This window comes from Leopardus geoffroyi, chromosome A3, assembly GCF_018350155.1.
Source record: "Leopardus geoffroyi isolate Oge1 chromosome A3, O.geoffroyi_Oge1_pat1.0, whole genome shotgun sequence".
Lineage (NCBI taxonomy): Eukaryota > Metazoa > Chordata > Mammalia > Carnivora > Felidae > Leopardus > Leopardus geoffroyi.
In genome coordinates this window covers 22,330,633-22,358,395 of record NC_059336.1, presented here as the reverse complement: position 1 = coordinate 22,358,395, position 27,763 = coordinate 22,330,633, and the positions used below count along the sequence as shown (strand labels likewise).

The following is a 27,763-nucleotide window of genomic DNA, read 5'->3' as shown; positions in this document are numbered from 1 at the left end:
TGGAGACTGCTTGGGATTTCCTCTCTTCCTCTCTCTGTCTCTGTCCCTCCTCTGCATGCATGCGTGCTCTTTCTCTCAAAATAAATACACTTAAAAAAAAAAAAAGTTAACAGCTGGACTTCCAGCATTTGCTGCACAGGTAGATGTTGAGCTATTCTGTAAGACAGGAACATAGGTTTGTGCAGGCAAGTTCATGAATTTGGTCTTAAACCTGTTGAGTTTGAAATGCCTTTGAGTCCTGTAAATGGCCATTGAGAGAAGTCTGGGTTGGGGGTAAAAATCTTGAGAATATCTGCATAAAAGTTCTGGATGAAGCCGTGGGCATGAGTGAGATTGCCTTGAGAGAGAGAGGATGGATGAGAAGTGAGCCTAGGAGTTGAAAAACTCCAGCGTTGAAAGGTCAGGTAGAAGAGGATGAAAGTAAGGAGCCCCTGTGAGAAGTAGGACAAGAGCCAGGAGAGTGCTGGAGAATCCTGGAAGCAAAGGGAGGCGAATGTTTCAGAATGAGGAAGTGATCAGTTCTGTCCAGTGCTGAGGGAGTGAGCACTGGAAAGTCTCTTGGCTTTTCCGACTTGGAAACTCACTGGTAGCGGAGAGAGAAGGTAGCAGCTGGGGGGAGAGAAGGATCAAGAAAAGTTTATTTTAAAAAAATGTTTATTTATTTATTTTGAGAGAGAGAGAGAGAGAGAGAGAGAGAACCTGAGCTGGGGAGGGGCAGAGAGAGAATCCCAAGCAGGCTCTGCGCTAACAGCGTGGAGCCCAAGGAGGGGCTCAGTCCCCACGAACTGTGAAATCGAACTGTGAAATTGTGACCTGAGCCAGAATCAAGAGTTGGGCACTTAACCGACTGAGCCACCCAGGCGCCCCCAAGGAAAGTTTTTTTTTTTTTTTTAATTTTTTATTTTTGAGACAAAGAGAGACAGAGCATGAACGGGGGAGGGGCAGAGAGAGAGGGAGACACAGAATCGGAAACAGGCTCCAGGCTCTGAGCCATCAGCCCAGAGCCCGACGCGGGGCTCGAACTCACGGACCGCGAGATCGTGACCTGGCTGAAGTCGGACGCTTAACCGACTGCGCCACCCAGGTGCCCCAAGTAAAGTTTATTTTAAAAGAAGTCTTGGGGCGCCTGGGTGGCGCAGTCGGTTAAGCGTCCGACTTCAGCCAGGTCACGATCTCGCGGTCCGTGAGTTCGAGCCCCGCGTCGGGCTCTGGGCTGATGGCTCAGAGCCTGGAGCCTGTTTCCGATTCTGTGTCTCCCTCTCTCTCTGCCCCTCCCCCGTTCATGCTCTGTCTCTCTCTGTCCCAAAAATAAATAAACGTTGAAAAAAAATAATAATAAAATAAAAGAAGTCTTGGTGACTTCTGGGTGACTCAGTCTGTTGAGCATCCGACTTTGGCTCAGGTCATGATCTCTCAGTTTGTGGGTTTGAGCCCTGCATTGGGCTCTGCACTGGCGGTACTGAGCCTGCTTGGGTCTCTGTCTCTCTCTCCCCCTGCCCCACTTGCTCTCTCTCAAAGTAAATAAATAAACTTCAAAAAATAAAATAAAATAAAGTAAAAGAAGTCTTGAATTTTGTTAATATGTCAGGAGTTACCAATTGAGAGGGAGAAGTTTAGCTGACAAGTTGAATGAGATGAATGGGCTTCCAGATGGAGAGAACTGCTCACACTAATCTGGAGGCTTAAAAGTGCTTGTGTTTTGGGAGCAGTGAGTCGGTTGTCCGGGACAGCCAGAACAGAGGTGCGGGGGGAAGTGTGGTAAGAGGTATGTATGAAAAAGGTGAGCCCAAGGGGCGCCTCGGTGACTCAGTCAGTTAAGTATCCAACTCTTGATTTCAGCCCAGGTCATAATCTCATGGTTCGTGAGTTCGAGTTCCACAGCGGGCTCCATGTTGACAGTGCCGACAGTGTGGAGCCTGCTTGAGGTTCTCTCATTCCCTCTCTCTCTCCCTCCCCTGCTCATGCTCGCTCCCTCTCTCTCTCAAAATAAATAATATATATGTACATACACACATACATATATATGTGTGTATGTATGTGTATTATATACATATATGTATTATATACGTATACGTATATAATACATATATGTATATATATGTAATATATATTGTATATATATTACATATACATATAATTTTTTTTTTAAGAGGAAAAGGTGGGCCCCGTTACAAAGGACCTGGTGTGGGAACACGGTGACGAAGTCTGGCGAGATTACAGAGTGTGGTGTGAGAGGAGTTCAGAGTAGTTGGGAGATGTTAATGGTGAAAATAAGGGAGAGGTAAGGGCAGATGAGAGAGATTTAGCTATCTTTTCTTGGCTCCTGATTCTGTTCAGGGAGTTGTAGGGAAGAATGGGTAGAGAAAAGCACCGATGTTCTTTGCTCAGGAGGATGTTTAGATAATTGGGAGTATTAATATAGGGCATAGAAGGTTAGAGAGGAGCAGATAGGGAGTGGACAGTTAGGGGACGATTTGCAGGCCTCAGTTGGGAAAATGAATGTAGGGTGAGGACAGCTCAAGTCAGAGTTACAAACCCTTGGAAGTGGCCAGCTGAAGCCTCAGCATTGGGTGGTCTTCCAAGAGTCCAGGGTGTGTTTCCAGAGGTCTTCTGGCACTTCTGCTGCTGCTGTTAAAACCTAGTACACATTGGGAGCTTAAAAGCCACTGACTGCTGGGACTGTTTACCTTCATTTGCCTGTACAAAGAATTAGGGAATTGGCACAATGCTGGTTTTCCTACAGGACATATAATTTTTCACTAGAGATGAAAAACCTTGAGAGACAGAGGTCGTATGAAGCCCAAACTATGGAGCCAGGCTGCCTGGGTTTGAATTCCAGCTCCTCCATTAAGAGTTGAGTGACCTTGGACAAGTCACTTTGCCTCTCTGATGACTCAGGTTTCTTGTCTGTAAACTTAAGATAAGAGGAGGACCTAATACTTAAGGAGAAATGCACATAAAACACTTAGAACAATGTTGACACATTTTAAGTGCTCAAAAAGTGGTAGCAGTGACCATAATCCTTGGCGGGGGGGGGGGGGGGGGGGGGGGGTGGTGGTCTTGGATGCTGTTGTTCTATTGTTAAAGCACCAGATGGCGATAAAGTACATGTCTTAAGTTTACCCACATTGTCCTGAAGGATTCCTTGAGTAGATTGTTTTCTTTTCAGATCCCTAATTTGTGCAGTGTGAAGTATTTCTTTGTGTGTTTTTTTTCTTCTCAAACTTCTGGTTGAAACCCATTTGTTTTGAGACTCTTATTTAACTTCTTTCATAAAATTTAAAAATAGATTTTTGGTTAAAGTAGCACACACACACACACACAGGAAAAAATCAGATAATACAGCACAACTGTTAGTGAAAAGCATCAACCCATTACATGGCCCACCTTGTTCTACACCCTGTCTTACTCCTCAGAAGCACCCACTTTTAACTGGTTTTATTGCCACTTAATTTTGAATAGCTGAATTTTATGTTACCTCCATCAAAAGGTTTAGCAATGTAACTATTAGATAGTATTCCTTGTGGTTTGATACAGTGAGAATAGCATGAGTTTTATTATGTGCCTACTTTGTGGCAGACACTGTGATTGGGGTTCATCCAAGTTTTTGCTCTTCAGTAACTGGTCACTGGGGGAGGTAGTACAGTGTGGTAAGCACTTTAGGGGAGCATTTGGGAGGGAAGGCCCTGGCCTAACCTGGGATGAATGTCCGTAAATGCTTTCTGGAAGAGGTGACATCTGAACAGAGATGAAGATAAGACCTGGTTGGGCAGACTGGAGGGACAAGGGAAGGGTGCTCCCAGCCAGGGTAGTAGCAGGGTCACATACATACCAAGGCGAGATCATAGTGTCTCTGGGTAGCTGCAGCATGCTGGAGGGTAAGACTTCGGAGTCGGAGGTGGTGTGGTGGTAAAGCTGGCACTGAAAGTGCCAGTCACGGGGGCATTTTATGCTGTATCAGAAACTTCGGCTCTTTTTCTGAGGATAGTATGGAACCACCCAAGCGTTTTGATAGCAGAGTAAAATGGTTACATTTGTATTTTGTGAAGACCACCCTTGAAGCAGTCAGTATGCAGAATGAACTGCATGGCTTGAGGCCAGTTAGGAGATGATTAAAACAGACTAGGTGACAAATGGCAAGTACCTGAAATAAGGCAATGAGGGAAGCCAGAAGATGGGGATTGGGTTGGAAAAATGAAAGGGGATAGGATCACCAGGCTTGTAGGGTAACAGAAAAGTCGAGAATGATTCCTAGGTTCCTGCTTCAGGTAGTAGGGTATGTGGTGGTGCCTGTACATGAGCTGGAAGGTCCAGGTGAAGAAATAGAAGGTTTCAAGCTCATTTTAGATGTGTTGAACCTGACTTAACTTTGGAGACATCTAAGTGGAGACCCCAGTACAGTTAGAATCGGTGGAGACGTTGCCATTTTGTGGCTTTGTCACCTTCATCAGGTGACTTACCAACTCTAAGCTTTCTTTTCCTGTCAAATGGGAATGGTAATATCTACCATAGGGTCCTTATGTTCATTAAAAGGAAGAGCATCATAAACACCCAGCACAGGTTATGGCCACAGCAGGTAATCAGTGAAAATGTTTTTTTTTTTTTCTTTTTTCTTTTCTCTTAGGCTTCAGAAGGACTAGAGTACTTTAGGTTTGTTGCTCTTGATATGAAGTCTACAGTGTTGTGTAATACAGTGTTCTATGGAAAATACCTGCTTAAAACACAAAATCTTGTATAGTTCATACTTTTAGCCATCACAGATTGCTTAGCATTTGGTCCTCAAAAAACATGTATGCTTTCCCAGTCACTGTGTATATTGCCACTTATCATTGACTTTCCCTCCTATTTAGAAAGCGTGCGCCTTCATTAAGTCAAACCTTGATCCAGGCAATGTGGATTCCCTTTTCTATGCTGCCCAGTCCAGCCAGGCCCTCTCAGGGTGTGAGGTGAGTCCAGCTTCTACGTTTCTGTATGCTTTACACTGTAATGTGTATTTTTAAAGGGGGAGGGTCATGTCAGATTAATTTTTTTTTTTAACAATAAGAATCCATTAGTGTGGGTGGGAATTCCATTCTTGTGATTTTATTTTTCTTAAGGAAATGGAGTTTATTTTTTTCTCCGAGTTTTCACTTTTCATGGCTTTTCAGTAATTTTTCCTATAGTTGCCTCTCTTCTGGGAAGCCTAGATTTTTCTCTCCAACTCCCTTTAACTTTTAAAAATGTTCAGAGTAAAAGAAGAATGTCCCCATGCCAGATTTCTGGAAATCCGTTTCATTGAACATAGGAGAACGATACAAGTAGACAAGTGACTTGCCAGAATCTTTTCAAGTGTTATGCTGAGTTCCTACAGACATTGAATTCTGGTGTCCCAGCAGTTGAGGAGGGACAACCGTGTGCTAGCCGGGTGGTATGACTTTGGCAGTCTCTCTATGTGTTGTTTGCCACAAGCTACCAGCACCTGTTCTAAACTCTATGTCTGCCAATCCTTTCTTAGATCTCTATTTCAAATGAGACCAAAGATCTGCTTCTGGCAGCTGTCAGTGAAGACTCATCCGTTACCCAGATCTACCATGCAGTGGCAGCCCTAAGTGGCTTTGGCCTTCCCTTGGCTTCCCAAGAAGCACTCGGTGCCCTTACCGCTCGCCTCAGCAAGGAAGAGACTGTGTTAGCGTAAGTCACCGTGTCGAGCACTTTTCAGACTTCATTTGTGTCAGAGACTGTCCTGAGAGGGTTCGTCCACTGATTTCAGCAAATATTTTCTGGGCATCTACTATGTGCCATGTGCTCTGCTAGGCGCTGCAGACACGATATTAAATTAAGACAGGGAAGTCCCTGTCTTGGTGGACTCATCTGGACACCGTGTTCCTCAAGATACTGAGTCAGAATATAAACACACTACCATATAAAGACAGAATTGCTTCAGGGGCACCTGGGTGGCTCAGTCTGTTAAGCGTCCAACTTCAGTTCAGGTCATGATCTGAGTTTGTGAGTTCAAGCCCCACATCAGACTCTGCGCTGACAGCTCGGAGCCTGGAGCCTGCTTCGGATTCTGTGTCTCCCTCTCTCTCTGTGTCCCTCCCCTACTTGTGCTCGCTCTCTCTCAAAAGTAAATAAATAAACAAACATTAAAAAAATTTTTTTTAAATAAAAAATTAAAAAAAAAAGAGAATTGCTTTTGAGGTTAGAGGCTGAAGCAGGGGAGGAGATATCCGAGGGAAAGTGAGGCCAACAAGCCACGTGCATCTTTGTTGAGGTTTGGCCGGGGCACAGTGAGCTGTTGGCAGTGGAGGCCCTGCACTGGAGGAGGGCTTATAGGATCCCTTGAAGCTGTGACAGACAACATCTGCTGGGAGAAGTGTGTGCTCAGAGGAGAGAGCATTCTAGGAATCAGACTCTACTACTCTGCAAAAGCTTAGGTGAAGGAGAAGCACTTATAGGAAAGGAAGTCTGAGCAACTTTCCTGTTTATTATAAATTTAATGTTTTAACGGACTTAAGGATGTTTACTAAACTTTTTTTTTGTCATTAGTGAAATGCATTTAAAAATTTTTTTTTCATGTTTATTTTTGAGAGAGAGACAGAGCGCGAACAAGGGAGGGACAGCAGAGAGAGAGGGAGACACAGAATCCAGAGCTGGCTCCGGGCTTTGAGCTGTCAGCATAGAGCCCGACTCGGGACTTGAACTCATGAACTGTGAGATCATGACCTGAGCCAAAGTTGGACGCTTAACCGACTGAGCCACCTAGGTGCCCTGATTAGGGAAATGCATTTTAAAGTTTATTTACTTATTTTTGAGAGAGACAGAGACAACGTGAGCAGGAGAGAAACAGAGAAAGGGCGGTGGAGGCGGGGGGGGGGGGGGGCGGAGAGGGAGAGAGGAAGAGAGAGAGAGAGAGAGAGAGAGAGAGAGAGAGAGAGAGAATCCCGAGCAGGCTCTGCCCTGTCAGCACAGAGCCCTGTGTGGAGCTCGAACACACGAAACCATGAGATCATGACCTGAACCGAAACCAGGGCGCCCAGGATATTTATTAAACTTAAAAGTGATTCTATATGTAGTTTTTTTCTTTAACACTGAAATTCCCCACTTATAACAGTACATGTATTTTTTGTTTTGTATTTGTCCCCCATTCAGTTGCAACCCCTGAAAGGAGGGGGAGCACCTGGCCTCTTGTTATTTGTTTAGCAAGATGTTGGTGACACCAGTTCCCTATTGCAGATAGTTCAGTTGTTTCCCAGATTTTTGGGTTTTTTGTTTGTTTGTTTGTTTGTTTTTGTGGGGAGGGGGTAAGATCAAAATGTTTTTAAACTTGAAATTTTGTTAAGGGCAGGGCTCACAGTCAGTTGACATTCTCTCTCACTCACACCCTGTTCATTTGCACACGGTCAGTAAGTAATCAGTGACTTTGGGGCTACTTTTCCCAGGGCTGACGTCTTATACACACTTTGTCCAGTGCTTGGCCCTGCAGTCCTTTGCTTTTAGGTCACATTATTTTGATCTCCTCTCATAATCCTTTGGGAGAAATCCCCAGGGATCCCCAGTGAGATCCGTAGTATCATGTCCAGATATCCCTGTCATCAGTGCCTCAGTCTGATGCCATCTTCTACAGCAAAACTTTCCTTTTCCCTCCAAGCAAAAAAGAAAGTTTCCCTCCTCAAAATCCCAGAACAGGAAAAAATACAAAGAAAGTACATCTATTTTGGAGTCAGTTACACTTGGTTATATGGTTATACTTTGAACACCAGCTCTGTTCCTTTCTTGCTCCGACTTTGGGTTAGTTACTAACTTCCCTGAGCCGCATCTATAAAATGAGCCCAATAATCCTTACATCATAGAATAAATGTCAGGATTAAATGAGATAGTGCATGTGAAGGAGCTCTTGCAGTGCCAGTTCTTAGCGGGCTTGCACCAAAAGCTCCTTCTCTAGAGCATTTCCTTCTTAGTCTCTTTCTTAGGAAGCTGGTTACTTCCTCGGTTTACTGTAGTTCTTTCTCTTTTAGACTGTAAGCTTCTTTATTTGTGGTGTGCACACAGCATGGTGCATGGGAGGTGCCCAACAAAGAGTTTATAAAGGCTGAAACTGTACTTTGATGTTTCTGTTTCCTTGTAGAAAGCGTGCAGGTAGAAAGAGCACGTGCTTGGGATCGGGGAGAACTATGTTCAAATCCAGACTCTTCTACTTAATATCTTTGTGACCAACACCAGGAGCTTCAACCCCCTTAAACCTCAGTGTTTTCATATGTAAAATGGAGAGAGTGGTATCTGTCTCATAGGGTTATTGTGAAGATCAAACTGGCAGGGTGCCTTATATAACATTACTACTGACTTGCCCTGTGTAAGGAAATTGGATCTAAATTAGGACTTGTAAATGGGTCATCTACATTTAAGTAGACTTATTCTAGGATATGAATGTTCATAAACTTGTCTAGAATGGAGAAAAAAAAATTGTAGGTTTGAAGGAACCATCTGAAAAGATGCCGTTGTGGTGTCCTATAACCTAATTTCTTTAAATCATTTGCTGTATATTAGCAAGACAAGATCGGCTTTCTTAGTGTTTGAAAAAGTACTTCAGAGGGAAAGAAATTGCTGACTGGGGAATAAGTAATTAAAGCCAGTGACAAAACTTTTCAAAAGCTAAGTGGATTAATTTCAGTCTAAAAACTTCTGAAGTTGTTACCAGCATGACACTCACTCTTTCTAAAGAAGAGAAAAATGATACCTTAATTGAAAAGTTCTTTCTTGGCTGTCTTAGCAACCTTTTCTGGCCTCAGCATTTATCACGGGCAGATGTGGGATTTTATCTTGTTTGGAAATTCAGGTTTCGTTTTCTCTAGTGCTTTTTAACAACAAAGATCCCATGGGAGTCATTGAATACTCTGGGGCTTTCCTGTCCATGGACTGTAACTCCCCTATTTTCCAACTTGTCATCTTAATGGAATTAATTTTCCATAGAGGGAATCTAAATTGTTATGATCTCAATGAAAGCAGATAAATTCTCTCTCTACATTCCCCAACACATTGACCTGATTGATAAATGGTGGTTTTATATAAAGGCCCAGTCGTGTCTTGGGAAATAGGTAACCATTCTGGGGTTGAGTAGCAGTGGCTTAACCACCAGGGGTCCTCAGCTTTATGCATTCTAGAAAAGCAGCATTTATATTTTCCGGGTTATCTGCACTAAGAGAATAGAATCTAATAAAAAAATCTTATGCATACATACCTTTCACATTCTGCCTTGAAAGTTTGTCTTACAGGAATATATTCATGAGTGGATAAAACTACATGAATAAGGCATAAAAACAATGAAGTACTGATACATGCTACAACATAAGTGAGCCCTGAAAACATGCTAAGGGAAAGTATAAGGAACCAAATACAGGTTACATGTTATCTGATTCCATTTACATGAAATATCCAGAATAGGTAAATCCATAGAGACAGATGCAGATTGGCATTTACCAGGGGCTGTGCCCATTAAGCTGGGAAGCAAGTGCTTAATGGGTACAGGGTTATCTTTTAGACTGATGGGAATGTTTTGGAACTAGATAGAAGTAGTGATTGTACAACATTGCGAGATACATACTAAATACCACTGAATTGTTCACTTTTCAAATGGTTAGTTTTCTAATGTAAATTTCACTTCAATTTAAAAATATTTAGAGAGATGAGTAAGGGCTATCTGTTAACAGCATTGTATGACTTAGGACAACATAAATGTTTATCAACTGGAGATTGAGTAAATTCTGGTACATCTAAACAGTACGTACTATGTCATGGTTAATAAGAATGAAGTACATTTATATGTACTCATGTGGAAAGTTGTATACAACGTATCATTAAACTAAAAATAAGTTGGAGAACAATTATCTTTTAGGAGTAGGTATTATAGGAATTTTAACTTTCTTCTTTAGTAATGTATTGCTTGAAGTTTTGACAAATATGTACTTTTATAATCAGAAATAAATGGTAGGAAAAGAAAAAGGGAATACATTCTGGTTTCAGAACTGAATTCCTTTTATCTTATTTAATGCCTGAAGGATTAAGTGACTTTCAGGTCTCCCAGCACGGTGATGATAGCACAAGTATTGAACATTCAACATGTGTTTCCTGAAGCCTTCTTGTTTATAACACATTCATCTGGTTTGCTCCAAATTCTACCCAACAATCTGCATATGTAGATTCTATAATATTCTTTGGTCTTAGAGTAAGAAAAGTAGAAAGTTAACAGGCAGCTAAGTTCTGCCTAGCACAGTTTCTTGTACAACATACAGCTTGGTTGAATTCAATTCTGTTCTCCCGAAGAGTGTATCTCTTTTAAAACTAAGTAAGTCGTAGTCTCAGTGTTCTGTGTGTGATGACACTAGGAGCAAAACATATTTTCAGAGGAGAGTGAACCTGTGCTCCCTCTCTTCCCTGTGCCCATGGTACTTATTTCAGGTCATGTTGCCTGGACTGCCTTCTCTTGCTGTTATGATCTTTGTAATATGATGTCCTTTCCCAACTGGATTATGATTAAGTTCCTTAAAGACTGAGACTGTGTTATACTTGTAAAGAACAGGAGAGGGGTATTCTTGAAAGTGTCCCAATATAGGAAAGAGTGAGTAGATAAACGGAGATTTGCCATTCATTGGGGTTGTACTCTTTATCTTCCAGAACGGTCCAGGCTCTGCAGACAGCATCCCACCTGTCCCAGCAGGCTGACTTGAGGAGCATTGTGGAGGAGATTGAGGTGTGAATTTATTTTGCCAAATGAATTTCGCAGCTCCTGTCTTTGAAACCCTTTAGAAGAGTCTTGCAGAGAGACATGCATGGTTTATTTTGGCCAGTTACATTTCTTTTCATATCCATGGCACACTTATGTTCTTTGTATCAGAGCAATATGTCCTAGGAGACATTTGTTCAGGTAGGATAGCTACACCATCAATAAGGCAACAGACTACTTTTGCAGCCTTTTGTAGGTATAGGTTCATAGTCCACAGATTTTAGAGCCTAACAAACCTCAAATTCAGATATTTTTTAATGCTACTCATTACTTTGTAATCTCAGGCAAATTTTTAATGTCTGAGCCTCAATTCCTTGTATGGGGTTGTAGGAACAAGTGAGGTTCTCAAGTCCCTAGTACATAATAAGTGCTCAGCAAGTGGTCACTGTGTTTTTATTACTCCATCCTTTCCTTTACCTAGGACCTCCTGCTGCTCAGAGCCTACTCTCATGGACTGCATAGTCAGTGATGACAGGCAGTCCACACAGTGTCATCACTGGGTGCCCCACCCAGTGTGGGCACATTAGCTGCCCCCTCATATTGCCCAGAAGAGGTATATGTCTCTGTTCATCCTTTAGAGCATTGAATAAGAGAAATGCTCTGCTCTGTAGGTTGTATCCAAAAGGATGGCCATGGGATCTGCCTGTGTCACAATGCTTCCTGGGTGCACTGCGGCCTGGCCCACTGGCCCTCTGCCCAGAGCAGGGCTTAGGCTTGAGTATAGGGGTCAGGGAAGGAACACTCCCAGGGCTGCAGCAGATACTGTTCTCTTCAGATGCCTGTGTGATATTCTTCACTCTGTGCCTAAGCATCTTAATTGAGAAAGTGCTAAATGTCAGAGGTGTTCTCCAGATTTGGAGTGTGATTTCTCAAAACTGTCTGCTCGGGGCGACAGGTTTGTTCATCTTGTTTCTGTTACCACTTGACTTCCAACATGCGTCCATTTTGTTGTGACAGGATCTTGTTGCTCGCCTGGATGAACTGGGAGGTGTGTATCTCCAGTTTGAAGAAGGACTGGAAACAACAGCATTATTCGTGGCTGCCACTTACAAGCTCATGGACCACGTGGGGACTGAGCCATCCATTAAGGAGGTACCTGATAATTCTCAAGCATGAAAGCCAAAGGGGTTGTTGACTTTATCTGCTAAGAACAGCTTTTTTCAGAGGGGGCTGTTTAGTTAGCCTCGGGACGTAGTCACCCAGTGTCTTGAGTTAGGCATTGAAAATGAGAAACAGAAAGATGTAATGCCTGTCCTCAAGAAACTGGTTGTCAGTGGGATGGACATGTAAACAAATTGTCACGCTTGCGTTATTTTATTTTTTTATTGCTTTTTTTTTTTTTTTTTTCTCACAACACTTAACAGTTTATAAAGCATTTTTATGTGTGGCTCATTTGATCACCATAGGAAATCTGTGAGTAATATGCTCAGTCAGATTTGGTCCCTCTCTAGAGTGGCAACGTGACATGTGTGAGGACACACAGATAATTGGTGGGAGAGATGCCTCTAAACCAGGTCTCCCCATGCTACAGGCTCTCTCCTTCCCATGTGTTATGAAATGGATGTTCAGCTTTCTTGTTCCTGTACTGCAAAACTGCCTCTTGTGCCTCCCACCTCAGCCTCAGCAGTGGCTAAATGGCTAAATCTTAGCTAATCTTTGCCAATTGACATAGTTTTCTGAGAGGCATATGTTTCTACAGACATCTATCAAGAGTTAATTCTTCTTTTTTCTTTGTTTGTTTGTTTGTTTGTTTTTTTCAAGAGGAACTTGTTAACCTGCAAGAACCTTCGGCGGGAATGTGTGTGGGAAATCTTTTTGAGTTGGGCCCTCTTTGTACCCCTTGTTTGTGAGAAGGTTACCAACCCTTAACTACAGGATTTAAAATACAAGATGCTGTTGTTTTCATTTTAGGAGAAGAGATCTGGGTTCCAAGTTAGAACTTTCATTTCTTTTATGCATTTTGAGTTCTGTGCTGAGTTTCTTCAAGTAAATAGTAAATACTTATCTGCGTTGAGTAATTTGAATTAATTTTATATTTTCTCTGGAGGATATGACCTAATAATTTATTCATGTGTTAGCATTCTTGTGTTGTCTTTTGTTTACCCTAAGTGTAGAAGGTCTGGAGATCCCATACTCTCTTAATTTCTATGACGGGTGAAAGTGCAAGAATGTGGGTCTTATGGTACAAATCATTAAGGAACTCTCCTGTACACAGCACAGTAGATGAATTGGCAATATTCTACATATACAACTTAAACTTTTTCTTGCTTTATTCCCAAGCTTCTATTCACCAGGTATTTGGCTGGAGTAATTTTGCTGTCACTGCTTTTGACATAACCATTCTGGTGAACAGTCCTCCATTTTAACATGTCAACAGCCTAGTGATGGAAAAATGTAATTGGTACAATTAAAGAAAATTATTTCATGTCGACTGTGAATAACACTGTCGGGAACAAGGGAGCTCTTTTGTTAGATTGTAGATTTTAAAAAACAAAACTGATTGAAGTGAAAAATGTTTCCTCTTAAGCACACAGCCTCCAGAATTTTAATAATGCCTTTTAGGTTCCACATTTTTAAAAAACTGCTTTCACTTTTCTCCTCTAAACAGCCCATTAGTTCTTTTTTTTTTTTTTTTTTCAACGTTTATTTATTTTTGGGACAGAGAGAGACAGAGCATGAACGGGGGAGGGGCAGAGAGTGAGGGAGACACAGAATCGGAAATAGGCTCCAGGCTCTGAGCCATCCGCCCAGAGCCTGACGCGGGGCTCGAACTCACGGACCGCGAGATCGTGACCTGGCTGAAGTCGGATGCTTAACCGACTGCGCCACCCAGGCGCCCCAACAGCCCATTAGTTCTTAATGGAAAGCTATTTTAGTTTCTTTCTAATGTATATGTTGGTTATAAGGTTTGGTCTTACGAATTCAAACTTAGCCCCAGTGTACCGCCCAGAGGGGTTAGGGAGAGAAGTTGGCTTAGCTCAGAGAGTGAGAAGAATCAGGAAAGAACATATTTTATTCTGGAAGGACTCAGGACAAATAGACTTCCATATAAATTTGGGTCTTGTTTTTTTTTTTTTTTTCCTCCTGTTACAACTTGTAGGACTTACTTAACCTTCTTTAGCCTCACTTTCCTCATTTGAAAAACATTGATAATATCGATCTTTTCAGGTTTTTTTTTAATTTTTTTTTTCAACGTTTATTTATTTTTGGGACAGAGAGAGACAGAGCATGAATGGGGGAGGGGCAGAGAGAGAGGGAGACACAGAATCGGAAACAGGCTCCAGGCTCTGAGCCATCAGCCCAGAGCCTGACGCGGGGCTCGAACTCACGGACCGCGAGATCGTGACCTGGCTGAAGTCGGACGCTTAACCGACTGCGCCACCCAGGCGCCCCTCTTTTCAGGGTTTTAATCAAGATTTGAGTTCATGCATGTCAAGCACCTGTTACAGTGCATGGCACATATGGTAACCTGGAACATAAGGTTACTGTTGTATGTATTTTGTCATATACTTCCATATCTCAGTAGTTATCTTGCATTTGTACAGTAAGCATTCAATAAAAGGTTGACAAATAAATGTGTCAATTTCAGTTTGAACCAGAAGATGGAAAAAAACAACCAAATCAGGTTTTAATCTTTTAAAAAAAAAATTTTTTTTTTAACATTTATTTATTTTTGAGACAGAGACAGAGCATGAACAGGGGAGGGGCAGAGAGAGAGGGAGACACAGAATCCGAAACAGGCTCCAGGCTCTGAGCTGTCAGCACAGAGCCCGACGCGGGGCTCGAACTCACGGACCGTGAGATCATGACCTGAGCCGAAGTCGGACGCTTAACCGACCAAGCCACCCAGGCGCCCCAGGTTTTAATCTTAACATTTGCTTTTCACTTTCTCGGTCAGTTTGGATTAATGGCTGAAAGATCCTCCTTGTGAACACCAAGAAGCAGATAGAGAATGACTTCAGCTAGTGGGGAACGAGAGGTGGCTCTCCCACCTTCCTGCCGGAGGAGGATCTCAAGCTGCATTTCTCTTTTCTTTCAGGATCAGGTCATCCAACTAATGAATGCGATCTTTAGCAAGAAGAACTTTGAGTCACTCTCAGAAGCCTTCAGCGTGGCCTCTGCTGCTGCTGCACTCTCTCAAAATCGCTACCATGTGCCAGTTGTGGTTGTGCCCGAGGGCTCTCCTTCTGACACTCACGAGCAGGCTATCCTTCGGGTATGGCTTCCATGTCCAAACTGTGTCACTCTTCTTGCTGTTTCCAGTATAAGGCTTTCAGAAACCTAAGGACTGATAGAAACCTAAGGACTGATAGAAACCTGGCCGTAACCGCCCCCCCCCCCCCCAGGACACACCCATTAAATGTAGAGCAAGGCTCATTTCCCTTAGCCTGAAACTGGGGACATGACCCTTGGGTGAACTAGTCACAGAACCCTTCAACTCCAGCCAAAAAAAGCTTCCCCACCCCCGCCGGAGGATTTTAAACAGTAAGGCTTTCAAGAAATTAAATGCAAGAAAATTGCATTTCAGGGTTTGTAACACCAGATGTATAGAGAAAGCTTGCTTTTTTTTTTTAATTAAAAAATTTTTTTTCAACATTTATTTATCTTTGAGAGAGAGAGAGAGAGAGAGAATGAGCAGGAGAGGGGCAGAGAGAGATGGAGTCACAGAATCTGAAGCAGGCTCCAGGCTCTGAGCTGTCAGCACAGAGCCTGACATGGGGCTTGAACCCATGAACTGTGAGATCATGACCTGAGTGAAGACCGACGTTTAACTGACTGAGCCATCCAGGCACCCCTAGAAGGCTTACTTCTAAAAGGCATTTTCCAGTACCAGAACTTTCTAACTATGTTATTTAAAGACCACTTTTTAAATTTCCCAGTAATTCTGGTGCTTGCAGTTGTTAACACCAGGTCCCTTCCTCCTGCTGTTGACGGTATGTCTTTCTGCCTCTTGGTAGCACAGCCCTCCCTCTCACTTAGCAGCAAGCATAGACTGCTCATGCTGACTCTGAACTTTTATGCTGCCTGAATCTCTGAGTAAATGTACAGATCTTGAATACGCATAGAGTTGTCATCTCAAATGGGGCTTTTGTTGCTGTTGTTTGGAAATCCGTGGTAAGCTAAGATCTTCATAAGAAATTAGCATTTTATTTATGCCTAAACATGGGGGTTCCACACAGGACAGTTGCATCAGTTCTACCCTGGTGGCCTCTCCAGATGCTCTCCTGCGGAAGTGCCCTTTCCTTCAAAACCGCCTCTCCTCTCCCTGCTTACTACCACACCCCCTCAGCAAAGGCTAGTGTGAGAAATAGCCTGATTAACATAGTTCACCATGAGTTGTGAGTGGGCGGCTAAGAGAACAAAGTAGTATTGGTTTCGTAGCTTGATAGGCTTGAGGTTGAGTCTTAGACCAACCACTTAACTGGCCTCAGCTTCTTCATCTGTAAAGTAGAGATGGTGCTGTTTATTTCAGATGATCAATAAAGGGGGGTGTATGTAAAGAGCCTATCCTCACCTGAAGAATGAGATTATTGGACAAGGTCATCTTTAATATCCTCCCTACCTCTAATATTCTATAATCTATCCCATTACCAATCTCCTTGTGTTTCCTGTGTTTGATTTCTGATAGACTGTAGACCAGAGTCAGTGAAGATGTCCTGCAATGAGGTGTTTTTTCCCCTGCAGAGCTGGCTTCCTATGGATAAAGTACCCCAGAAATGAAATTTTGTACTCCTTCAGTCTTTGTTGCTACAGATAATTTTCAAATTTATTTCTAGTTGCAGGTCACCAATGTTCTGTCTCAGCCTCTGACTCAGGCCACTGTGAAACTAGAACATGCTAAATCTGTTGCTTCCAGAGCCACTGTCCTCCAGAAGACTTCTTTTACCCCTGTAGGGTAAGTGCTGATTTTATTTTTGCAGGGCACCAATAGACTTGTTTTGTCTGTAGCCAATAAACCCAAATTAATATGGATATTACAAAATGTCCCCATGGTTAGGTAAATTTGACTTACTGATATCAAAATCCTACAGTCATAGAAGAAAAGGATTTTTAAAACCAAAAGAGGAGTACCTGGCTGGCTTAGTTGGTAGAGCATGGGAATCTTAATTTTGGGGTTATGAGTTCAAGCCCTATGTTAGGTGTAGACATTACTAAAAAAATAAGTAAATAAACTTAAAAAAAAAAGCCAACTAGAAGAATTGTGCTTTAGTTTTATTGTTTCCTTCCCTATCTATTTCTAGTTGTCTCTGTCTTGTCATTGTGATGTAAGTAGCTGGTTTTAAATTTAATATTTAATTTTTTTTTCTGATGTATGAGTAATACATATTTATTGTAGTAAAAATATGGAAAAACACAAAAAATAAAACAAAAATTGCCCATAATTCTACCATCTAGAGGTAACTACTGTTCACATTTTGTTGTCTTTTTTGGTCAACCTTTTTTCTATGCAAATAGGTGTGTGTGTATATATATATATATATATATATATATATATATGTATGTACAAAGCCATACATATATGTGTCTGTGTATATATATGTGTGTGTGTATGTACATGTTTTTTTAAATATTTTAAATATTTAAATATTTATTTTTGTGAGAGCATAAGCGGGGGAGGGGTAGAGAGAGGGGGACAGAGGATCCAAAGCAGGCTCTGTGCTGACAGCAGTGAGCCCCATGTGGGGCTTAAATTTACAAGCTGTGAGATTATGACCTGAGCCGAAATCGGATGCTCAACTGACTGAGCCACCCAAGTGCCCTGCAAATAAATATATTTTTAATTGAATAAGGATTATGTTTTGTCTATAACAATATGTCATGAACATTTCCCCGATAGGATTAAATATTCTTCTTTAGTCTCATTTGTAATGGCTGTATATTGTTAGATAAATTTTAAAAGAATTAAGGATCAATTTTTATAAGAGACTTTGTTAAGTGTTAAATTAGTAAGCTAATGAGATCGGGAATATTCATTTCTTTTTTTCTTTTAAGGAAGCTCTAGGCCCAACGTGGGGCTCTAACTCCCAACCCTGAGATCAAGAGTCATACATATCCTCTATAGATTGGGCCAGCCAGGTGCCCCGAGAATATGCATTTTTTAGACCGTGATAAAAATACACAGGCAATATGTGAAATTAAAAAGCAAAAATGTTTTAGGAATGGTGAGCGCAATGGTAAAAGACATTGGGGATTTTGCTATGTAATTAGAGTTAAGAATTCTCTACCCTTTTCCCCCTTTAAAATAAAAGTTACTGATATTTTTATAAAAGTAAGATATGCCATTTTAAGGAAATTCACAAAACATAGGAAAGTAGAAATAATACATAAAATTACCTACGATTATACTGCTCTGCATCCAGCTTTTTGAACATTTCTACTCTTTCTTTTTTTTTAAACATAATAGGTTTCATACTGTAGACTGTTTTGCACTTAATTGTGGAAGTCTACCCAAAGGAGGTGGGTTTTAGGAGCTGAGAGGAGGAAACAAAGGGAAAAAAGGGCTTAGAATCTTGAAAGAGGAGGTCATTTTATTTTATTTATTTATTATTTATTTTTTATTTTAGAGAGAGAAGAGAGTGCAGGCATGGAACAGGGGCAGAGGGAGAGAGAGAGGATCTTAAGCAGCTTCCACACTCAGCCCAGAGCCTGATGTGGGGCTTCATCCCACGACTTTGGGATCATGACCTGAGCCGAAATCAAGAGTCAGTCGCTCAACCGACTGAGCCACCCAGACACCCCTTGAAAGAGGAGGTCATTTGAGATTGGTCTCAAGTTTTCCTCACACCATATTCCGTGATTGAGCAGGAGGTTGCCCAACTGGGGTGGGAAGCTAAAAGGTGAAGTGGTGTAGCCCTGGACGGTCTCAAGGAGGGCAGCGTGTGGCCCATTTGGTACATTCATGGCTTTGCTGTGTGAGTTCTTGCTAACCCTGCTGTCATTTTTAACAGGGATGTTTTTGAACTAAACTTCATGAATGTCAGATTTTCCAGTGGTTATTATGACTTCTCTGTCAAAGTTGAAGGTGACAACCGTTATATTGCAAATAGTGTAGAGGTGAGTGCTTTTCTTTCGTCCCCATTAAATCCAATGAAATGACCAAGTGGGCACACAGCATTAATTAATATTGACCTCACTTTACTACCAAGTTAATGTGAATATGTTAAGAGAAGGGTAGGTTTAAACTATGCTGTTTGACAGACTTCTCCAAGATGTTGATCATAGTGGGTTTTGTTTATAAATTACTCATTTTCTGTTACAATTTAGTGTTACTATCTTACGTAAAATTTAGGAAACAGAAAAATAAAAACCACCCATAATGTCACTGAGACATAAATATTCTTGTAATGTTTTACATGGTAGGTCTTGATAGGTTTAGAAAAGTGCTTGATGCTAAATTAGGTGACGAAAATCATCAAGTGACAACACACTGTAGCAAGGCTATCTGGGTAAAGTACAAAAGAATGTCAGTAAGTTTCATAATGAATTGTGTTTCAGATGTTTAGCTGCCTCTAGTTGTGTTGAAGATCTGAGGCAGTTAAAAAAAAATTTTTTTTAATGTTTATTTATTTTTGAAAGAGAGAGAGAGAGACTGAGCAGGGGAGGAGCAGAGAGAGAGGGAGACACAATTCAAAGGAGGCTCCAGGCTCTAAGCTGTCAGCACAGAGCCTGATGAGGGGCTCCAACTCACAAACTGTGACATCATGACCTGAGCCAAAGTCAGACGCTTAACCGACTGAGCCACCCAGGCGCCCCCCAAAGCAGTTTTAAAGATGGAAAACTATGCCTCATTTATCTGATGCCTTGGGAAGGAGGTACTTCACATTAGTGGTTTTCCCAGCTAATTCAAGTATACCCCTTTAGACACTGTGGCTTTCATTTCAACCTTTATCACAGAAGTTTATTTAAGATGAATTATACATTTTATTTTTTCTTTTTTTTAAATACATTTTTTAAATGTTTATTTATTTTTGAGAGAGTGCACAAGTTGGGGTGACAGAGAGATAGAGGGAGACACAGAATCCGAAGCAGCTCCAGGCTCTGAGCTGTTAGCACAGAGCCCAAGGTGGGTCTTGAACTCGTGACCTGAACTAAAGTTGGAAGCCCCTACATTTTCCTACTTTCTTAAACTATGGGATATGGTTTAACCTTTTCTTATTCTGAATTAGAAGCATCTGTACAAACCCTTTATTGAAGTCCTTTGACATGAGAAGCATAGGTCTTTATGCTTTTGCTTACATTATTTTAGTCTTCTGACAACCCTAAGGCATGGGTGGAGCCATCTTCATTTCACAGATGCAGCTCAAAGGGGTAGAGTAACTTGTCCAAGGTCACCCAGCCTGTACTTGGGTGGATTCCCTGCACAATAGTTTGGTTAGCGTTCTCTGGTGAATATACAGCTGGCATAGAGCCTGCAGAGCTGTGTGCAGCTCCAGCAGCTGGCCTTTTTATGATATTACTTTCTCCTTTCAGCTGTCACTTCTCAATGTTTTTGTCACTGTGTCTTTGCTGCATCTACTTGCTTACATTGTCATTTATTCTGTTGGATGAGGGGGAATTTGGAGTGGCCCTGTGCCTTTCTTTGAGTAATTGAATATGTGCTGTTTGTGATAACTCTTTTCTTCACTATTCAAGTGTCATTTCCCACTCACTTTTCTTTAAATTTATTTTTATTTTTTTAAGTAAACTCTGCCCAACATGGAGCTTGAACTCATGACCCCAAGATCACGGGTCACATACTCCACTGACTAAGCCAGCCAGGCATTCCTCACTTTTTTAAATTATACTTTTTCATTTTTTTCCATCTTGAAATAATTTCGAAGTTGCAAAAATACGAAGTATACAGTTTTTAGTTTTTTGGGTTTAAAAAACTTTTTTTTAATGTTTATTTATTTTTGAGAGAGAGAGAGACACAGAGTGTGAACAGGGGAGGGGTAGAGAGAGAGGGAGACACAGAATCTGAAGCAGGCTCCAGGCTCTGAGCTGTCAGCCCAGAGCCTGATGTGGGGCTTGAACCCATGAACCACGAAATCATGACCTGAGCCAAAGTCAGACACTCAACCGACTGAGCCACCCAGGCACCCCTAAAGTTTTTAGTTTTTAAGGATGGAAAACTATTCCTCATTTCTCTGATGCTTTGTGGGACTTAGCCAAGTATAGTAGTATAAAAAATGTCCTTTACCCAGCTTCCGCAAATGTTAGCGTCTTGTATAACTGTAATATATCAGTAATTACTATCCAGATAATAATCAGGAAATTAACACTGATACAATGCTATTAAGTAATCTGTAGACTGTAATTCAAATTCCACTAGTTATCCTACTAATGTCCCTCTTCTGATCCAGGATTCTACCTAGGGACATGTTCCTTTAGCTTCCTCTAATTTAGGATAGTTTCTTTCATGACTTTGGCACTTTTGAAGAGTACTCTAGTTAGTTCGTAGAATGGCCTTCACTTTGGGTTTGTCTGAGTTTCCTCAAAATTAAATTTATTTTTTGCAAGAATACTCCAAAAGTGAAACTCTGTCCCTCTCAGTGCATCTTCTTAGGAAGTATATGATATTGATATGTCTCACTGCTGGTGATGTTAACCTTGATCACTTAGTTTCAGTGGTGTCTGTTAGGTGTCTCTACTGTAAAGTTGCTGTTTTTCTGCTTTATAATTGAGTCTGCAAATATCCTGATGGTCTAGCTTGCAACCATTATTCATGTGTTATCTGCCCAAAGGTGATTTTCTCTTTTTTTCACTCTTTCTACATTTATTAATTAGAATTCTGTAAGAAAAAGCTATCCCTCCCCTGACTGACTCTGTCTTCATGTATTTATTCAATTATTTATAACACTTTGGGCTCATGGATTTTTATTTTACTCTGTAGGTTATGATACCTTACTGTCATCATTTATTTTGTTTCTCACATTATCCCAGATTTGACCTTTTGGAAGCTCCTCAAGTTGGTTCCTATGACACTCACTTTTTTTAAATGAAAGGACAAGGCAGCTAGAAAGTTTGACCTTTTCAAAACTGGGGCATTACTTAACATAGTAGATTAAATACTTACATTTAAAGTTTGTCAGAAAGGAAGATACTTTCTGAAACTCTCATCTCTCCCTTTCCTCCACCTCATGTCTGACCTTTTTGGGCATGAGACATCTGATCCCAGTCCAGTACTAACGCAATATTTGGACAGAAGCTATTGTAGTGTGCACCTTGAACCTTTACGAGTTTTAGCTCCCCTCATTAAGGGTCCCTATTTGCAACTGAACACATTAAAAGGCAGACTTTTCTTTCTTTCCTTCTTTTTTTTTTCCCCTCTGAAACCTTTTCTTCCTTCTACCTTTACAGTCTTGATACCAACATATCCAGCTTAAGTGCCATACCCATATGACACAGTCATTCTTAACCTCTTCCTTTCTTTCTACTTCTTTCAGTCACCAAGTCCTGTTGATTCCACCTTTGAATGTCTTTTGCATGAGTTCTTTGTTGTTTAGTCCCTGTGTTCTCAATTGGGTAGAGCCCTATATTGTCTGTAGATAAGGGAGTTTCTAACTACATCTGACCCTTGAACAAATGAGGGTTTAAAATGCAGGGGTCCACTTACACGTGGATTTTTTTTTCGACAAAAGCAATACGGTACTATTAATGTATTTTCTCTTTCTTATGGTTTTATTAATAACATTTTCTTGATTTTTAGCTTTACTGTAAGAATACATTATACAATATTTATAATATACAAAATAAGTGTTTATCGACTGTGTTATCAGTAAGGCTTCTGGTCAACAGCAAGCTATTAGTAGTTAAGGTTTGGGGGAGTCTAAAGTTCTAGATGGATCTTCAACTGTACTCGGTGGGAGTCAGCACTCCTCACCCTTCGTTGTTTAAGTGCCAACTGTAGTTCCATTGTCTTCAGATTTCTGCCTCTTTCATTTAATTTTCCCTAAGTGCCACTAGAATGAGAAAATCATTGTTCTTTGGTTCCCCATTGCTTGTGAGTGAGGTCTAGACTCCTGAGAATGGCTTAGAAGGTCCTCCACAAGGCACGTGCGTATGCTTCAGTGTGGGTGAGTCCCCACCCCCTCAGTGCTCCTCAGATATACTTTACATGCACATGTCTTTGGGTTTCAACTCTTGCTTCCTGCATAAGAAATGCTCCTCCCCTCTCTTGCTCATATGCTGAACTGCTCATCCTGTGGAGTCTAGTTCAAATGTTACTCCTTCATCTGTGCTCCCACAAAACTTTTATTTTTTAGTATGGACTACTTCAAATATACCGAAAAGAACAGAAAATAATTTAGTGAATTCTCATGTACCTCATCTCCTTCACTCATTCTCAGCCACTCATCTCCTTCAAACCCTACCATTTTGCTATATTTGCTCCACCCTCTCCCTTTTGTTTTGGTAAGAAACTTCTATATTTCTGCTACACATGTACATATTTGAAACAATTTTTTTTAAGTTTATTTATTTTGAGAAAGGGAGAGAGAGCACAGTGGGGAAGGGTCAGAGAGGAGTAGAGACAGAGCCCCAAGCAGGCTCTGCAACATCGGCGCAGAGCCTGATGCGGGACCCGAACCCATGAACTGTGAGACCGTGACCTGAGCCGAGATCAAGAGTCGGATGCTTAACTGACTGTGCCACCCAGGTGCCCCACACGTATACATATTTTTAAATAATTCAGTGCATTGATTTGCCTCTTCTCAAAATTTATACATTATCTTGTATGCATCCTTTTGCCACGCACTTGTTCTCATTCAATATTATATGACAGTTAGTTGCACTTATACCTGTAGAACTAGAGCTATATGCGTAACTGTGGATAATTGTCATGTAATTGCCTTCCTTTTATGAATGAAGTAGATTTTATTAATTCATTTTCCTACTGGACATTTAGATTTCACCATTACAGTGCTACTGTGAACATCTTGGTACGTTTCCCTGTGCACATTTTGTTTATTTATCTGGAGTGAAGTCATAGAGTGTGTTTGTCTTCCAGCTTTATTAAATATTGTCAAATTGCTCTTTTCATATTCTTACCAATATTTGGTATTATGAATTTTTGATAATCTGATGGATATGAAATGGTGTCTTGTGTGTTGTTTTTTAAGGTTTTATTTATTTTTTTTAGTAATCCCTACACCCATCATGGGGCTTGAACTCATGACCCTGAGATCAAGAGTTGTATGCTTTTATGACTGAGCCAGCTGGGTGCCCCAAAATGGTTTCTTGTTTTAATGTTTTTTCTTGGTTACTAGTGAGATTGAGCATTTTTTTCTCGTGTTTATTGGCCTTTTAGTTTTCCTCTTCTGTGAATTGTTGTCTGTGTTGTCTGTTTTTCTTTTGGTTTGTTAGTCTTTTTATTATTGAATTTTAGGAGCTATTTATATTCTGGAAAGTAAGCTTTACTTATAAGCATCAGATGTCTTCCCCAGTGTTATCTTTATGGCATCTTTTGATGCACAAAAGTTATTTTCAGTGAAGCCTAATTTAAAAGCCTTTTTGCTTATGTTGTTTACGCTTTTTGTGTCTTTAAAAAACTCCAAGGTCAAAAAGATAATCTGCAATATTTTCTTCTACAAATTTTTAAGTTTTTTCCCCCTTATATTTAGGACTTCAATCTACTTAAAGTTTATTTTTGTTGCTGTAGTATTTTATATCCTATCTATAATTGTTCTTATTGTATTCTATTACTGCTGTTTGCTTACATGTTTGCTTTTTCATTGGGCTGAGAACTCCCTGTGAGTGGAAACCAAATCTTATTTTTTGAGTGCTTATTCTCCATTTCCGACCATTCGAGAAGAAAAGGATGGAGTGGTATAAAAATATTTCCTTACATTCCTGGGCCCTTAAAACTATGGTAACTCATCTTCAAAGGGTTAGCTTTTTATTCTATACAAAGTAGCTTGGCTTTTTTTTTTTTTTTTTTTGGTGACAGCTTTATTGAGGATATAATTCACATATGTAATAAAGTATTTATAATTCAGTGTTTTTAGTATATTTACAGATATTTATTTATTTTTATTTACACCACTTTCAAATTCCAGAACACTTTTGTCACCCCAGAAAGCAGTCCTGCATCTATAGTAGATATTCCTTATTCTACAGGAATAGATCTTCTAGTCCTAACAACTACTACTTTTGTCTCCATGGTTTGCTTATTTGGGACATTTCATATAAATGGAATCATACAATATATAGCTGTTTGTGTCTGACCTTTTTAATTAGCATATTTTTCAGGTTAATTCATGTTGTAGCATGTATGAGTACTTTATTCCTTTTATGGCTGAGTAATATTCCATTGTATGGATAAACCACATTTTGTTTATCCATTCATCAGTTGATGGACATTTGGAGCTTTTCCACTTTTTTGGCTTTTTAAAATAATGTTGCTATAAACATTCATGTATACATTTTTGTTTGAACATCTGTTTTCAGTTCTTTGAGGTATATGCCTACGAATGGAATACTAGGTCGTATGATAAACTCTATGTTTAACTTTTTGAGGAACTGACAAACTTTTTCAAAGAAGCTGCACTATTTTACATTTCTACTAGTAATGTATAAGGATTCCAATTTCTCTGCATCCTAACCAACACTTGTTATTATCTGTCTTTTCATTCTGGCATTCCTAAGTGGGTATGAAGTGGTATCTCACTGAGATTTTGGTTTGCATTTCCCTGATGGTTAATGATATTGAGCAGCTTTTTCATGTGCTTATTGGCCATTTGTATATCTTCTTTGGAGAAATGTCTGTACAGATGACCCTTTGCCCATTAAAAAGAAATTGTTTTTTGTCTTTTTATTTCTTCCGTCCCAATCTATATACTTCTTATTTCCTCTTCTTGATACATTATTATCTTTTTATATATTCTTGAGGTTTTTTTGTATGTATATATATTTTTTTATTTTAAGAGAGGGAGGGGGGACCATATGTATGTGCATCCCCGCAGGAGAGCAGGGGATGGGCAGAGAGAATCACAAGCAGGCTTCACACTGTCAACACATAGCCCGACACAGGGCTCAATCTCACAAACCGTGAGATCATGACCTAAGCCAAAATTAAGAGTTGGATGCTCAACTGACTGAGCCACCCAGGGGCCCATATATTCTTGAATTTTAAGAGTTCTTTTTATACTATGGATACAAGTCCCTTGTCAAATACATGATTTGCAAATATTTTCTCACAGTCTGTAGGTTTTTTCCCTTTGTTGATTTTGGATTTTGAAGCACAAAATGTTTTAATTTTGATGAGGTTCAGTTTCTTTATTTTTCTTTCACTGCTTCTGCTTTGAGTGTCATATCCAAGAAACCATTGCCTAATCCACGGTTATGAAGATTACTCCTCTTATAGCTTTAACTCTAACATTTAGGTGTCTGATTAATTTTGACTTAGTTTTTGTATATGGTGTGAGGTAGGGGTCCAGCTTCCTTCTTTTGCATGTGGAAATCCTAGCACCATTTGTTGAAGACCATTCTTTCCCTATTGAATTGTCTTGGCACACTTTGCATCTTGCCATCAAAAATCAGTTGACCATACAGGCAAGGGTTAATACCTAGTCTTGCAGTCGTATTCCATTAATCAATATTTTTATTTTTATACCAATGCTATGCTGTCTTGGTTACTTAACAGCTTGGCTTTTTGTAACATCAAATCTGGCGTTTGTCCAAGTGTTTCTGTGATTGTTGGAAAAATTATTTAAGTGCAAAATAGCAGAAATGGCTAATAGCTGTTACTCATGCAATGATAATAAGCCCCAACTGAGGCCATTGCTGTCCTTTTCCTTCCTGGTGATGGAGTGAGCATTAAAAAATCTCTCCTTCATTATGTTAGAGCTTTATGCATGCATATGTACGTGTGTGTGCGCCTGCATGCGCGTGTGTGTGCGTTCTGACCTCTGTCACATACGCAACTTTACTTTGTAATTTCAGCAATAGTCACACTTAGAACCTCAGAGCGGGTCAGCAGGTCCTGTTTCCTCTCCTGAGAGACGCTTGACATTGGTCAGAGTGCATTAACGGTGGTTTGGTGTGGAAGGCCTGTAATAGCCCTCATTGACGTTGGACTTGCTGTCAGGGAAACATGGGTTTTAGAAACTGTCATTAGCATTAATTGCCCCTAATGCACCATCATTTTTGACAGTAATGAGCTAAACAAGGGGGTTATTACTCTCAGCAGAAAGACTACATTTCCTGGCGTTAAAACATTTTTTGAGGTGTATGTGGCATGCAGTACAGGCAAAGAAAAGACTAGCATGATTCAATGTAAAGCAGGCTTAGCTGCATTTAAAGTGGCTAAACAAGTCCCTTTCCTATTATAAAAACTAATCTTGAAGTGTTAGTTTGAAGGAAGAAGCAGCTAACCCACAGGGATCTTACTCAATTCTTTACAACATGGCTTTGAAAAAAGTTACGATAATTTTTATTTCTCAATTTGCTTTAAAAGAGTAGTATAAAAACGCTTTTCTTCTCAGTGTTTCCAGAGACTCATTTGTATTAAGATTTTAGGAGCAGAAGGACTTGTTTTAAGCTGTTCCCTATTCAAGAACAGCCCTGCAGTGTTTCTCTGCAACAAAGAAACCTTTAACTTAGGGAGCCTTTTAGAATTAGGGCTGAGAGCAAACCCAAAATGACTTGAGCTCACTGCAATCTGCCCTTTTGTCATCCATGTGTGTGTATTGTCTGGGAATGCTTATGATGTCTTTAAAACACACGAATCTTGATTAGCGGGCCTTAGTGACCATGTTACTGTTGAAAGTTTGTAGTCAGGATTCTAAGGAAAAAGCTAAAAGTTGATGACTTTTCTATCACTATAATTAGGATACATTGAGGAGCCTTACATAAATCTTTAAACATCTGTCTCTATGTATCCATCTGCTGAAAGGAAGAATGATTATTTTTTTAAGTTTATTTATTTATTTTGAGAGAGAGAGGGAAAGAGAGAGAATCCCAAGCATACTCCACACCTTTGGCATGAAGCCCCATGTGGGGCTTGAACTCACTAACTGTGAGATC

General features: G+C 40.4%; 1 protein-coding gene across 2 annotated transcripts in view; it reads left to right on the top strand.

Annotated features, from left to right (window-relative positions):
- The window catches only part of RPN2 (ribophorin II), a 60,221-nt gene that overhangs the window by 11,656 nt on the left and 20,802 nt on the right, over positions 1-27,763 (top strand). For both annotated transcript variants that reach the window (XM_045444659.1, XM_045444658.1), the window contains exons 3-9: positions 4,851-4,946; positions 5,495-5,670; positions 10,651-10,726; positions 11,717-11,851; positions 14,799-14,975; positions 16,537-16,655; positions 18,709-18,814. In XM_045444659.1, the coding sequence (XP_045300615.1) occupies positions 4,851-4,946; positions 5,495-5,670; positions 10,651-10,726; positions 11,717-11,851; positions 14,799-14,975; positions 16,537-16,655; positions 18,709-18,814 (885 nt within the window). The remainder of the gene's footprint in view (positions 1-4,850; positions 4,947-5,494; positions 5,671-10,650; positions 10,727-11,716; positions 11,852-14,798; positions 14,976-16,536; positions 16,656-18,708; positions 18,815-27,763) is intronic.